Source organism: Anser brachyrhynchus, assembly GCF_964034855.1.
Source record: "Anser brachyrhynchus genome assembly, chromosome: 3".
Taxonomy (NCBI): Eukaryota; Metazoa; Chordata; class Aves; order Anseriformes; family Anatidae; genus Anser; species Anser brachyrhynchus.
Window position 1 is genome coordinate 91,547,485 of NC_137696.1, and position 16,318 is coordinate 91,563,802.

Sequence of the window (16,318 nt, forward strand, 5' to 3'; positions counted from 1 at the left end):
CTAGTACCAAGTTTTAATGCTGCCTGTGTTAATATAACTGGGAATTTAATTCTAAAATCTTTACAACTGGATGAGTCTGAAAATGATGGTTGATAAAATTAAAATTGGAAGCTTTGTAGTCAAAAGAAATAGTCGTCTCAAACTTTCTTTTTCATTACTGCCTGTAGAAAAATTGAGTCAGTGAACAACATTTCAGAATTCTCACTCAGATCTGCAGACATCTGCAGACCTAAAGTCTGTAAGAGCCTACTATGTCTACTGTCTTGATTTGCTTGTATGTAGTGAATGCTGCTGTTCCTACTTTGTAAAAATGGCAAGATACATTACTAGTTTAGAAAAATATTAAATGTGTTCATTAAAAACATTAGAATTATGTTTTTGGAAATCTAAGACTTCTGTAACTGTACATAAATGTTTGAGATCTTTGTTGTCATTGATTTCTGATACTGGCTGAACAGTGAAAAATATTTAACTGTTTCAGATGTTAAAATTTTATTGAAACACACTTTTAGGGACAGATATGCATCTGAAAGGTTTCACTGTTAATAATTCTGTTCTTTAATATCTTTGTCCGACATGGCTTCTTTTTTTTTGATTAATTAAGCAGTTTGGGGATTTTAAGTGTGTAGTATTAATTGACTTATCAAAATTAATGCACCATGTAGTTATTCTTATTTAATAGCAGCCTATAGCTTGTGCCTATTACTGTACTAACTTCAGTGAACTAGTGATGCATACAAAGCCCAGGCTTTCAAAGATTTTGTTAGGCTTCTGACTCTACCTAGACCACCAAAGGTCAACCCCATGGTTCTAATGAGTGAAATATCTAGATATCTCTGACAATCGAGGGGTTAGTATCTAAAATTAACTATATATCTTAAAAGCAAAATTTGTTTTTCGTTTTGTTGTTGTGGTGGTGTTTTTTTTTTTCAGCCTGATAAGTTTTTTAATCATCCACTCCACACCCAGTCCCACTGATAATCGTAGTAGCCAATATTATGGATTAGAGTTCCAGTGTAGAGTTGCTGGGCGTTTATTCTTCCTGTTTCTAGTGGCTTGCAATTCTGAATAGTAGAACACCTTTGGACTTTCCTTTCTGTGTAGGAGTTTGCCATGTTATACAAGAAACAAAATTCTGTTTTTGTTTTGTGAAGTTAATTATGTAGGTTTGTACAATAACAGTGTTAGTCCTCAGACAAATAAATATTACTTTTCAGATTTCTTACATTGCAAATATCTTATACACCTATACACACTAAATCCAGTGTAATGTTTCTTATAAAGCTGAATAGGCCCCCAAACCTTTTATGTAGATGGTATAATAGTAGATTTTTCTAATGTTCATAAATTCATGGCAAGGGATTATGGTTTTTTATTTTGATATGTCACTGTTAAATGTTCTATATTTTATGGAATACAAAAAAATATTTTACAGCTTTTTGAACAGTAGATCTGGTTTTCCTACTACTGTGGACCTCTTAGTATTCTTTTGGCAGCAAACAATTTATCATCTTGGGGAGGAATGAATTCATAAATATTTTCCTTACTCTATGCAAAATACAGTTGATTCCATAGGTTAAGACAGAAAATAAATGTTAGTGTGTATTTCTTCTTGCACAGAGACCAGACTTGCTATGACATCATTCCATTATACAATTCAATGAAGAAGAAAGTGTTGTCTGACTCTGATGAGGTAAGTGGTTGTGTCTTAGACAAAGGCATTGCTAGACTGGAGAAGTGGGACTGATGCCTCTTTCCCACTTGATGTAAAAGTACGGTATTCAGTCACTGTAACAAAGTACAGTGTACTGACAACTGGATGTTTCTTCTTGTTAGCTTGGAAACTGGTAAAAATCCAGCCTCCTCTCCTCCTGTACTGCAGAGAGCGTTAACTGTTTATTGGAGGTTCTTTAGACTTCTGAGAGGTTCTCAAACTGACAGTTGCATTAAATGCTTTCCAGAGAGATAGGGATAGGATTGTAAAGACTCAAATTATAAAGTGAAGTATAAAAGAACTCACCTACTCATATATGCTTATATTTTTTTAACCTTTTTATGCGACTCATTATCTTGCTCAAAGGAAGAAGAGAAAGATACAAATGTGCCAGGAACTTCCACTAGAAAAAGAAAGGTAAATCATACTCCATTTTTTTTTAATGATTTATAGTGCTGTAAATAATTCACAGTGCGTTTGTAAACAAATGAATATAAATCTGAAAATGTTTTATTATTGTGTAATCACCTTTTGGAAAGTTTCGAACTTACAGTGACTGAAGTGTTACTCTTCTGAGCTGTGCAGTGTAAAAGCATTTCTGTATGTGCTGTTGCACATTACTAATTAATGAATTAGAATTTATATCCTGCAGGGTACCTTTTCATTTGATTTTGTAAAAACAGCTAGTTTATTTAATAAATAACAGACCATACTGTCATTTCAGGATCATCAGCCGAAGCGGAGGCTACGTAATAGAGCCCAGTCGTATGACATTCAGTCATGGAAGAAGCAGTGTCAGGAGCTGTTGAATCTCATTTTTCAGTGCGAAGACTCTGAACCATTTCGACAACCAGTGGATCTCCTTGAATATCCAGTGAGTGTTCTCAAACAGGAAGGCTGGTTGTAATACAGTTAGTTAGCTTCTTTCATTGTGACTATTTCTTCAACTCATTTAATTGAAACTTCAGGCACTGTTATTCACAGAACTTTTCTGTCATTGCTTGGTTGTCACCTGATGGTCATATTCATTGTCTCTTTAAAGTAGTTTCAAAATAAATCGTACTTCTCTACTCTCTTAAATACTGTAGTAGCAAAATGTTGTATGTTAAGGGATGACTATGTTGTTGAGTAAACAGCATTTGCAATTAAGACACTTGTTTCCCTTTCTGAGTGAAAAAATAGCCATATATGAATGGAATATGTTTGATTTCTTGTTGTGACAATTGTTGTCATGGCACATTTTTGGTTTTCATTTTGGACGTGTAGAAAATATGAGTAATTTTCATATCACAATCATCAGGGCTGTTGGGGAAGAAGTACCGACTGAAGCACTGTAGTGATATTTTATTATTATATTAACTGTAGTAACAATTGAGTTTCTCCAATTTCACTTTCTGCCTGGGTGATTTCACTGGAGTTCAGATGTAACTACAGAATATTTTAACAAAAAGTCTTATTGCCTTGGATCTCTTTTCTAGACTAGTTTTACCTTAAATAACAAAGCAAAGGTTTTTGTAATTTTTTCTTTAAAATACCACTCCGAGGTGATTAGCTTGGGGGAAACTATTTGTCTGAGTTAGAAAAAAGAAAAGCTCATCTTTTGGAAGTTGATGGTAGGTCTGTGTTGATGCTCTGGCAAACCATTGGGCACCAAAATTTTCGAAGTAAGCTAAACTTCATGGTGTGGCTAGCTACAAGGAGCCACCTTTTGCAATTCAGATCCTCAGATGATCTGATAGAGAACACCTTACTAGGCTTGGGCATGAAACGCTCTGCTCCCTAGTGTCACAGACCTCTTTAACATTCAGAGGTACTTGCACAGGTTCCATGTGTTCTGGTGGATTACCTCACCTTCTTGTCATATGGGTATTTGAGCTTCTTGTTATGTGGATGTTCTCCTGTTTCTTTCCCTAGCCTAGAAAAAACTTCAATGGTTGATTTGAACGAGGTCATATTTAAGCCTGTGGAGTTTTCATTATTTCAGTATTACTTTCTTAAATTGTCAGCTCTCCATCAGCATCTCCATCTGGTCAGCTCAGGTTTCAGCAGAGATGCACCAAGACTGTCAGCAGGTTCAAATATTCTAACTTCACGTTTTAAAGCTAGTATGTGAGAACAGTATTAGGTTTAGTACTAACACTGAGTTGTCAAACCATCCAGAGTGCTTGTAGTCTCATTTTTATATCAGTTATCTCCATGACAGTATGTCAGTACTTAACCTTTAAGAGCCAGAAATTTTTGAGCTCTGTATATCCAGAAATCTTTTTACAAAATGAATTAAATCTTGTGTCATTTAACTTCTAAATTCGGTTCTTTTGAGTGTCTGTGAGGTTATGTATGAGTAGGAAGGAGCAAATGTCTTCAGTGGTTTTCCATATGTATTTTTAAGGACAACGGTTTGCTTTTAATAGATTTATCAAATGCATCCAAATGAAAATAAGCCTTAAAAAATTGTAATAGGTTGTTTTGCTGTTTTTTAACAGGATTATAGAGATATCATTGACACTCCTATGGATTTTGCTACTGTTAGAGAAACACTGGAAGCTGGTAACTATGAGTCACCAATGGAGCTGTGTAAAGATGTGAGACTTATTTTCAGCAATTCCAAGGCCTATACACCAAGTAAAAGATCAAGGGTAAGACTTTATTTTTTTGTATGAAAGAATATAGCTGGGGAAAAAAAAAGGACAGAAAAACAGATAACATAATTGATTACTTAAAAAAAAAAAAAGTTCATTTCTCATTGTCAGACATGAATATTTCTGAGAAAATATTACAACTTTGTATTTTAAAGGAGTGCATGCTGTTTAAATGTCTGAAATCTAATATTGTGCAAGTGTGTTTCTAAAGTATTTCAAGGTGGATCTAGAGGGAGAGCCACACCGAAGGAAAGATCTGTAGAAATGTTATTATATTTTGCGGAAGAAACCAGATTTTCAATGTGCATGCAGATTCACACACCTACGTACTCCCAAATTCCTCCACTTTAGAAGTTGCCCAAAACTGAATTATCACAGAGAATAAAGAATAGTGAAATTCTATGTAGTTCACTAGTGAATATTTTGATATTATAAAGAGTCCCTTAAACAGTTCTGTTTCTCAGAAATCTTATGTAAAACATGAGCCTACAAAGCCATTGTTACTGAGCTGATACTGAAATGCCCTGCCAGTGGTAAAGTTCTTAATATTTTCTCTCACATTGACATGTAGCTGCAGTATCTGTTAGAGGTGAAAGGTACAAACGTAGCTTTTGTTCAGGGCTACTTAGGCATGTCCAAAGCTACTGTGTAGCTTTTCTTCTGCTAAAATGGTTTAGATGTTAGACTGAAATCCTCACTAGCTTCCATGCCTGGCTGTTTTAAACAGCAAATTAATCATCAGGACTTCATTGTCTTAAAATGCATGTACAAAATGTCTTAGTAGGTGGCCTTAGCAAGTAGGTGGCACTGATCAGTGATTGATCTCTTTTCAGTCAGTAATTGTCCCACTCAAGTCCCTTGTCCTTTCATCACATCAAAGTGCAGGGATTTTGGGGTAGATCTAGATTGGTTTTTTTTGTTTGTTTTTTGTTTCTCTCCTAAAAGCAAGATAGGGGAATGCTGGCCGTAGTCTCAGCTCCATGTTTGATTTAAATGACATTTTTGTATTTTTTTCGTATTTTTCTAAACTGGCTGGTTTAGAATTAAGATTATAGCTCTTCTCTCTTTTACTTAGAAGCAATAATGAAAGGTTCTAGTGTCAGAAATTGTAATATTTCAGAACCTATGTACTTTCATGCATAGGCTTGCAATACATTATTGTTGAATGGCTATGTTTTTATTTGGACTCTTGTTTTTATTCTGACTGTCATTCAGTGATATGTTTAGCATCTTACCTTACATCACGGATACTTTTCTGGAAGAGTAATCCTAAACCCATCAGTTTTTTATTCTTGACACATCAGGCATAAAGTTTTTGTCTAGTTTTTACGGGTCTTCCCACAAAACTTCTTTGGATGTCCTCTCCAGAAACGCATTCGGTTTCTGTCACTTTCACTGTTTAGGCTGGCACTCAGATAATTCCCTGTGTCTTTAGGTAGGCTACTGCTACAATATTGTCTTTGTGTTTCATGTTCCAAGAACGTGGTTTCCCTTCTTAATTTATCTACTCAGTTCATTTATGAGTTTCTGTTTCCAGAATTAATAGCAACTGTGTGCCATTAGTTAGCTGTGATCTGAACTGAATTTGACTGGTTCTCTCTGTAAACCATCCAAGGTTGGAGGAAAAAAATAAAAATGTGTCTACATAATTCTAAATTATCTATTGTAGTTTTTGCAACCAACTCACCAGTAGTATCAATCCATCCATAAGAGGAATAAAGTGATGCCCAAATATAGGATATATGGGTGCAGCATAATGCAGAAGATTAGTTTTTCTTGACCCTCGGTATGACAAAGTAAATTCCACTAAGGATCTCTCTGTTGTTTCCACAGAAACTAGAAAGGAACACATTCTGGAATGGCAGTTGGAAAGTGACAGCTGGAAACATGTCACTTCTGATTTTTCATTTTGCTTGTGTGTATGATCTTCAGTCATAGTACACATTTCCAACCATGAAAATACTTAATGCAAACCTTTGCATGGATTAGTGTAAATTTGTTGCGAGAAACTGTAAATTTCCTTAAAACTTTTCCACGTTAACCAGTACCCTTTTCTTTTCTAGCTGTTGCTCAACTGTAAATAAGTAAGATGACATGATACTTCGGAAGACTAGAAAACTTCCTCATTTCCTGGTATTTCTTTTTTTTTTTTTTTAGATCTACAGCATGAGTTTGCGTCTTTCTGCTTTCTTTGAAGAACACATAAGTTCTATTTTATCAGATTATAAATCTGCCCTGCGTTTTCATAAAAGAAATACGATAAAGAAACGGAGGAAAAAAAGAAGTAGAAGCAGCTCAGTTTCCAGTAGCGTTGCATCCAGGTACATTCGTTTTTTACAGTGTTCAGGAAATGCTGCACAAGTTTGACATTCCTAAATAGCAGAACTTAGTGTGGTGTTTTTTTAATACTTCCTTTTACTATTCCCTGTATTGCAGAATGATAGCTTTGAAATGCAAGTCCCTCTGCTGTGGAAGATTTTTAAACTTTAACTAAAGCTGTCCTAGTGTAAGTGCTTAAAATTCAAATAACTGCTAAACATGTACAGGAAATCAGCATCGTTAGGATAGTGATGGCATCATGCTCTGTCATATAAATATAGCATTTTTTATGACCCTTCACTGAAGATTCACTTTTCAGAGGCTCACAACCGCATGAATTTCAACAGAAAATGTCATATTTTTAACTTGCTTCACACAGAGATGATCATTTTTCTTCCACAGTCTCAGACACTAGCACTAAATTTTCTTTATTCCTGTAAAATATGAAAGTGGTCATCCAGGCTTCAAATTGTTGCTCCTTTTGCAGCCCTGAAAGGAAGAGGAGATTAATAAAACCTCAACTGAAGGCAGAAACTTCTGCCTCCTCTTCATCTTCTGCACCTGCACGATCAACAGCACTGAGACATGCTCCACCTCAGATGAATGGAAAAGCAGCTGAAACCTCTTCTCTTGTGCGGACTAGAAGCAATAGGGGTATAACAGATGCAGCTGCTACAGAGCAACCATCTACTTCTTCAGGGGGAAAGCCTTTAATGATAAAGCCTTTAATTACAAAACCTAATACTACTGCAGGGACAGGAAAGTCAGGTAAGTTGATTTTGGGGGGTTATTGTTTCTTTGGTTTTGGGTTTTTTTTTTCCTTTCTCCTTCACAAACAATGTTTTTAAATATAAGCTCTAGTTTTTTAAAAATCAAATGTATTTGTCTCAGTTAAGACTGGGTGCTGTTTTCAAGCTGCTCGGCCTTGAGGTTTGTCTGAAGAAAGGTTAAGCTATGTTATTTAATGCAGGAAACTTTCACTTCCAGATCACTGATTCAAGTTGCTTGCTTGTAGAAGAACCTAAGTGACTTTCGTTTTAGCCAGATAAGATTGGACATGGTATAAAGTACTTTAAAAAATACATATGTTTTCTTTTTTTCTTTTCTTCTAGTACTGGAGAATTCAACCAAACATTCCAAGAATCAGAATATTTTACCAATCCCTAGCCAATCTGATAACAGTCATAACACTAGGAATAATTCCACAAAAGAAAATCCTGAGAAAGAGAAGCAAATCAAACGCAAAGTAAAATCCTCCACTGTTAATCAACAAGGTCAAGGTATGGAGGTTTTTATTAATATTTACCCCACTCACACCTTGGTATTGACGTAGTAGCTCTTGCGGCACCTTAGACTTGATATTTTGGGGGTGGAATATTTAGTATGTACTGTGATTCAGCAGAATAAGGAAGTCTAATGGAATAATTCTGTTATGATTAGTGTTCTTGATTATTAGCCAAGTAGTCGATGGTTTTGACTATTCTCAACATGATTTACATGGTGTGATAAGTGCTGTCTAGCCAATTTTGATATGTTAAATTATCTTTACCTTCTTTTATCATACTACAAAGGTGATACTTTCAATATATTACAACTAGCTTATGAGTTCTAAAACCCCAAAGCAGACTTTTGCAGGGTCACACTTGAAACCCTGTGGGTTTTACCTGCATTTGTTTGTTTAGGTTATATTTGGCTCATTAACACTGAGTGTGATGTCACTCCCCACAACCATGAGCATAAATACGGGAGCATTCCAGCTGCGTTTTTTCCTTCATTTTTTGTCACAGCAAGATAGAACTGTGTAGTGTTTACTCTTTCTGCGGAACATATTTGTATGGGTTCATCGGACTCAGTTTCATGTAATCTTCTGACTGAACTTGCTTGTCTTTTGATGTCTGAATATGTTCAAACACAAGGTTTCTGTGGAGACTGAAATTAGATCTCCCAGACATAAAAGCTGTCCTGCTTATGAAGGAGCTTTGAAGTATTACAAAGTTGTTGTGAAGAGCTAGATCCTCTGAGTATTTTTATTTTCTGGAGATGAAGAAATGGTAGTCTGCAAATTGGGCCCTACCTAATTAATCTTGTTACTGCCTGTAGCCCTCTTCTCCCTGAGGGTTATTTCTTCTTTCTTACCCTTCCATGCTTCTGAACAAGCAACTTGTGGTCTGATGGGTTAAATCAGCTGTCCATTCCTTGCCAGCTTTCTCACAAAGGTCTCAGTTGTTACTGTATGGCATGGCAGAATATGTACCCATCCTGTGACCGGAGGATCGGTAATGTCACAGATAGATGGATTTTGTTTACCTGATCCTCTCTCCTGCATGACCACTCATGAAAGTGAAGCCTTGTGCTGTAAGTAGACTTATGGTGCATGCTTAGTCACAGCAGAACCCTCACACACAGTGAGTTACACACAGTGAGTGTGCATGGACACTCACTCAAAGAAGTGGTTGCAGCACATTGCTGGCTATGATTGGTCATATTTTTGGTTGTATTGGTCTATTCTTGGTCATATTTTATTTAGGCAAGAGTGATGTTACCAGAACACCTCCATAAGAGGTCCTGTGACATACCCCACTGAGAAAGTTCAGTAACACTCAGCTAAGAAAACCTCATAGCTTGTACAAGTCTCCAAGCAAATGCCTTCTGACATTTGTCTTATCATGTAAGAAATTTGTGCAGATTGTGTATGCTCTTTTTTGAAGTCTCCCAAATTTTTAGGCTTGTCCTCACTTATTTTTGAAATAACCCTGGTCTAATGAACTCATTGTAAAGGATGCTACCTTGGGCTGAAAGAAGGTTTTTTGTTTATCCAGAGCTGACTTACTGCGAAGTGTTGCTAATCCTTATGGCAGTGCTTCTTGAGAAACTGCTGTTGCAGATACCAAGTATGAGTTTTTGGCCACATCTGTTGCATCAGCCAAGAAAAAAACACCTTACCTGTTCTCTGTTCTGGCTTTTTTTCTTCTCTTTGTCTCAAGCTACCTTGAGACAGTTAATCCTCATTGTGTACTGACATGAAACTGAGTTCTACTTTGTGTCTGTCTCTTGGGTTTGGACAGATTGATAATCACTTTGAATCCATTCAGATATTTTACGAAGAGTTTTGTTAGGACAGTGTGAAAATGAATGTAAATGTAAATCTTTTGCATGATCCGTACTCTCATTTTTCTTACAGCGGAATGCAAGAACAACTCTTTGGCATCAGGAAGCGTTCAGGTAAACGGACATGGAGGGCAGCCTTCAAAACCTCCAGTTAAAAGAGGTCCTGGACGGAAACCGAAGGTGGAGACTAATAACAGTAGCTGCGAAGTGGTGCACAAGAAAAGAGGCAGAAAACCAAAAAAGCTACAAATTATTGAACAGCAGAAGGTTGCAGAGCAGAATACAGTCCAGACCACAAGGGATATACCAGAAGAAGCCTCTGCTTCTACTGCTTGCAATTCTCTTTCTGAAAATAATATGAAGGAAGACTTGTTACAAAAAAAAGGCCGTGGGGGTAGAAAGCCAAAAAGAAAGATAAAGACGCATCAGCCAGGCTCGGACGTTTTAGTTCCTGCAAACGTTAAAATGCAAACAAGAAGCAGGAGGAAAAAGATAGATGAGCCTATGGAAGAAGGGTCTGAGGAGCTTAAAGATTCTGAACCTCACATGAGAACTAGAAACCAGGGTAGGAGGACAGCCTTTTACAATGAAGATGACTCTGAGGAAGAGCAAAGGCAGCTATTGTTTGAAGACACCTCCTTAACTTTTGGAACATCTAGCAGAGGCAGAGTCCGAAAGTTGACTGAAAAAGCAAAAGCTAATTTAATCGGTTGGTAACTTTTACCAAGGGTTTTACTTCAGAATGCTATGAAGCAGGTACAGTTAAGGAACAGCAGAACAGACTTCTGCTTCCCTGCTGCTATAATGGGTTAGAAGAATATGTTCTGATTTGGGAGAAAAATTTAGCAAAAAATAAACTGAACGAACATTCTTTGAAAGAAATATATATTTTAAACTTTTGCTATTTATTGCCCTCCAAATAGGTTATGCATTTCAACAGTCATTTTGTTCATAGTTGAGAATAATTGAAGCAATTTCTGACTGACTTACAGAATTGAGAGCTACTCTACTCAAGTAGTGCGTAGTATCTCTACGTAATTATAAAGGTGACGGAACTTTTAATGCCACAAACTGAAAACAGAAGTCTATTTTTGACCAAGCAAGGTACACTTTGATTGTAAAGTCAAGTCGCTTAGGAAGGCAGATTTTGGCAAAAAGTGGCAGTAAATTTACTTACATTTCTATTAAATACAAATACAAGAATACCAAACTTTGCTAATCTGAAAATGCTTAATTTCAGTAGTGACGGAACATTCAACTGCAAAAGAAGCCTAGCAGGCTGTTGGTTTATCCAAGTTCTGCCAAACATAGCAAAAATGTAATCACAAATATATATATATCCACATTGGAAAAAGTTTGACTAATGTCTAATTTTTCAGACCTTGATTCTTGTATCAATCACTAAATCTCTGTTTATTGTGCCAAAGACTGAGAATCAGTGCAGTGGAAAGCCTTTTTTTCTTTTTGAGTGTCAGTACAGCATACAATTTGCAGTGATAAAAGCTGTGTATTGTTTTAAATAGTACGTTGTTAACATTGTTCTGAAATGTATCCTTTTTGGTACTTTTGGTAGAAAATAATGCACTGGTGGGGTCCTTTGACAGAGATGTTTTAGACAAAATGTATAATTGGTTAAAGGATTCAAGGAAATTACAGGACAGGTATGGAATTATGATGTTTACTTTCTGATCCAGATTGATTGTTGTTTCTACAACTTTAGACATGCTTAAAAGGCTAAAATGACCTACAAAGAAGAGTGTATGTGTATATATTAATATATACATAAACACGTATAAAATATTTCCCAGGTAAATAAATTTTTTTCAGGATTTTTTAGATAGCACTAGAATTGAAAATAAATTTTAAAATGTCATACTTTATAGTTTAATTTTAAGGGGAAGATTGGTTATTTTCAATTATTAAGGTTAAAAAGGCCAAATCACTTTTTATGCAATCATGTTTTATACAGTGGTCTCATTGCACATTGCGTTTTTCTGCACTTTTTATGGTATATCACGCTGACATAAGTCAATATTCACCCTAAAGAAAAATTCCATTTAATGATTGTGCCTTGTATTCTATTATTTCTTGCATCCTTAGTAAAATTAAGTTGTCTATTGTAAATGATGACTATATGACTTAGGGGAATGTATTGTTATATGTACTGCTATGGAAAAGAAAAGCAGTTATTTATTTGTTTATGGTACATTTAGTTATTTTATACCTTTACAAACAAACTTTAATACCATTTTCTATCACTTCAAAAAAAATATTGTCCAGTTTTAAGGAAAAAATACGGAAGTAATCATATTTTCTGAAATCTGGTATGGTACAAAAATGTAACCAAAATTTTCTGCTTATACATTATTTTGGAACTTTGGGTAGTGTTACAGATTTTTGTGTGACCCTAACTTAGCTGAAGAAATAAACCTGAAATGAAACCTCAATTCTGTACACCCTTACTTTACGATGATTTTTTTCTTTTTTTTTTTCATTTTTTTTCTTAACAAACAACATCTGCAATATCTGGGAGGGCATACAGAATTAAGAACTTAAATTTGCACAGATTCTGTATACTTATTTGGGGCTGAATTCTTCACCCTTTATTTTCTGTTACAAAAATAAAATATTTGAGCAAAGAACACTGATATCTGGCACCAAGAGGAACAGAAATATGCTATTGTGGATGGCAAACTGGTATCCACCGTACTCAGTTTTATGTAGTTCACTATGGATTTTGTTACAAAAAATGACTAAAATATTTTCCAGATCCTCTTTGAATTGTTTTGGTTGTGAATTTGGGGAACAGGGATCAGTTTGCATTTCATTTGTGGGTATATATATTTATTTATTTTTTTAAACAAGTATGTCTTTATTCAATTAAAATAGAATCACTGATCATGTGGTAAGATAAAAAGCTATGGTTATACAGTTGCAATACAGCTTCATAATTCAAAGCTAATTGATTCTACCTGTTAATTTTGTCAGTTCTCACTGATGAAGGCAATCATTTGAAAATGTGTAATTTCCTGATGTTATCTGCATTGTAATATATGAAATAGATTATATCTAAAATCCAACTTGTATTTACTCCCTTTGTAATAATGTTTTATATGGCATGTTTATGTATATATTTATATATCGAAAATACCTTGTATGTAAGTTTTGGAGACTGAAATAATACGCATTCCCTTAACACTAGGTAGAAAATTATACATCTTAATTTTACAAGAATAGAAGGCCTTACCTGCAGAACGTGGCTACTGCTTCCCACCCAGTAATACCGGTGACTTTAGCCAGTATTTTTTTAATTCATATTAGATACATTAATGGTTTTCCTTTTAAAATAAATTGTGCATCATTTAGATAGTTTTTAATAAAAGCGACACTAAAAAAAAATAAAATTAGAAGTTAATACCAGATTTATTTAAAAGTTTTATTTTTGTAATTTAGTTTCACTAGATTGCAAACTTTATTTATGAGACTTTAGTCACCATCAGACTGTGCATTTCGGTAGGGAAAAAATGTATTATTCGAGGTTGTGACATACTGTATGGACACAGGAGCTTTTGATTACAAAGTTTTAAGTTTTTAAATGTGAGCAATAAACTATTGGTCAGTGTTCTGAAATAATTTAAGAACTGTAGCTATGTGCATGTTATGTAATGCCATCTCAAGTACCTAACAGCTAATTCACAAAATGGAGTATCAAAATCTCACGTGCTTGTTTCTCATACCCATTGTAAATATTACACAGGTTCATGGTCATATACAAACGTCAAATGATCTTACAGATTTGGCAGCAATTAATACAGTTTTATTCATTAAATTAATTTATATTTGACATAAATATGAGGATACTGTTCCGATAATTCTGCTGTATACTGGGAAACGTTAAAATTGGTATTTACCACTTGAGTGGTATCTCAATAGCAGCCTGTTCTCTACCTACAGATGAGGAAGTAACTTGTGTTTCTGTGATACCAGTGTGCTTTAAATGTTTAACAGAAATCATTGTACTTGTGCCTACATATTTAACAGCTCTTCAGCCGTTTTGTTTCTGTTGTTAATGTGTTATCCAGGAAATGAACTTAAAATTTTACCACTATATTGATCATTATTGTCAATTGAACTAGAGTTCATTGTCACTCGCAATGACCAGTGATACAACCTTACAGAGAAAAAGTCTTCCTCCAGTGATTAGACTGCTGTGATATATATTTACATATGTTTATTTGTACAGTGTCCAGTTTGTACATGTGATCAGTTTGTTGTTAGACTTGTAAGATTGAGTTGGTTGAGTTAAATATTACTATGGCTTAATATTTGTAAAACTATTAATTGATAAAGGACCCTGATTCAGCACGTAGGACATACTAATATCGATAAAAAATAAATTGTAGTGTAGAGACAAGTTATTCACTGTATTGCTGTACAAATATTTTTCAAGTACCAATTCTGATTCTTTTGCCTTACCAAAAAAAATTACGTACAACATAAGCAAACAGTCTGTCCATTCGGTAATGTCAAGCTTGTTACAATTTTTGCACCACCTTGGTAAATCTTTTGCCCACCTTAGTTGGACCAAGGACCACAAGTAAATGCTTTAGTGTGTTAATTTGAATTTAGGGACATGTTAAATGGTTGGCTGGTTCTACAAAAGCAATAGGCTTAACTGGAGACCCTTTCACCCTGTACTTAAATCTTAAATAGTAGGTTGGAGGTTACATGATTTCAAGCTCACTTTCATCAACATTTGCATTTAATTTGAAGCATACAAATCTTGCTGAGGTAATTTTAACATACTGCTGGTCAATCAAGATACAGCCATATCACAACAATTGCATTGTGTCCTGAGTCCTTATCTGACTAAAGTAGTGTATTTTGTCCACATTATTTTTCTTTTTTTTTATAACACTGTTGAGTGTTTATTATAAAGACTTTTAATGCATCTCTGCAACAACGCTGTGAAGCAGAAGGTAGGGCTTTCAGGCCTCACCTAGAAACAGCAAAAGCTCATTTTCTGTTTACTAATTACTACGTAGCTTCTTTTTTCCCTGAAGTTCTTGTAACAGATTGGTTTCCAAGGGGACTTGGATACTCAACTGATAAAAGGGCTGTTAGTTTTCTGCTGTAAATTATTGTAAATAAGTGCTTGTTCATATGCAGAGTAAACTGTACTACATTTTGTAAAATTGGCCAAAGCTGACAGTGTGTTTCCAATAACAAATCCGGTAATGACAGCGTCTGTACTTAACTATTTTTGAATCAGGAATACAGCTTGTACACTTGCTACTACGTCTGGGGGAAATAACAGGTAGCCTTTAAACTGGAGCTAACCCCTAGGTGCTCTTGCATTTGTGCTAATTTTAATGTGGGAATTGGGCATGTCATTTTACAACGTGTTAGAGAAGGAAACACTCCAGGAAAGCTAGGTTGAAAGGCATCTTAAATTGCAGAAAAATGAGATTAGCACTCCCCCCCCCAACTGTAATGGCCGTAGGGCATTCTAGAGAGAAACCTTATATGCTGCAATAAAATAAAGGTGAATAAATTTAGCTTTTAGGGGTTAGATAGTGAGGCAAGTAGGCATTTGGATCCTTTTTTAATGCAGATAAATACATCAGGAAATTCACTTCAAATACTGCAAATAATACATTTTAAGGAGGGAAGGTAGTGTTATGCTATCAGTTTCTACCCTGGAAGAACAAAGAACAAGGTCATAAAAATTAGGAGTAGGAAGAAATAGAAGCACCTAGTGTGTGCACATGCCTGTATGATGTACATGTACTATTTTGTGCTTACAACTGTGTGTGTTGGTTTGCTGATAGACTGAGACCATACAGAAGTTACATTTTTGGACCATACTAAAACTGCAGAACTGTGGCAGACAACTGGATAATGATCATGCGTGTATTAAATTCTGTCATAATCCTTAAATATGTATAGAACGGAGCTCAACCTTACAGAAATGACCTTGAAAGGTTAATTTTGAAACTGACACATTTTCAGATTAAAAAAATTACACTTATTTTGTACAGAATTATGTAAAACACAAATCTGTTGTATGTAATGAGTAACAGTTTTGAAAACTATAATTCTTTAGCTTTATTGATTTTTTTTTTTTTTTTCCTCCTTCCAGAAATCTGGATTATCATGTTATAACCTGAAGTATCACACCAGGATAACAGTGCCCTTTCTTTTTGTACATAAAGATTGGAAATTTCTTTACTGTTATGTGGACACTTTCTATGTTAGTTTTGATGCATAATACTTTGAATCCTTTTATACAAACTAGAATGTATGTGTAAGAATTACTGTCACTGCAATGTAGTAACTACAAACTTATTTTTAAATAAATAGAAAACATGTTTTTCTAAGTTGTCCAACAGTGTTTGTTTCTATCTAGTGATTTACTGTGTTTGGGGACAATTGTATGTGTTCTTCAAAACAGCCTAAAATCAGCTCGTTTTGATTCCTTCTGGAATCTGGTATTGCCTAGTGCATTATGTGGCAAGAGACAGAATTGCAGCCAAAG

General features: G+C 35.0%; 1 protein-coding gene across 2 annotated transcripts in view; it reads left to right on the top strand.

Annotated features, from left to right (window-relative positions):
* PHIP (PHIP subunit of CUL4-Ring ligase complex) overlaps positions 1–16,160 on the top strand; it is a 115,175-nt gene extending 99,015 nt beyond the window's left edge. For both annotated transcript variants that reach the window (XM_080585979.1, XM_080585980.1), the window contains exons 33-40: positions 1,621–1,693; positions 2,081–2,131; positions 2,439–2,588; positions 4,198–4,350; positions 6,511–6,674; positions 7,160–7,440; positions 7,785–7,952; positions 9,854–16,160. In XM_080585979.1, coding sequence (XP_080442105.1) covers positions 1,621–1,693; positions 2,081–2,131; positions 2,439–2,588; positions 4,198–4,350; positions 6,511–6,674; positions 7,160–7,440; positions 7,785–7,952; positions 9,854–10,497 — 1,684 coding nt within the window. In that variant the 3' untranslated portion in view covers positions 10,498–16,160. The remainder of the gene's footprint in view (positions 1–1,620; positions 1,694–2,080; positions 2,132–2,438; positions 2,589–4,197; positions 4,351–6,510; positions 6,675–7,159; positions 7,441–7,784; positions 7,953–9,853) is intronic.
* The last annotated feature ends 158 nt before the right edge of the window (positions 16,161–16,318 follow it).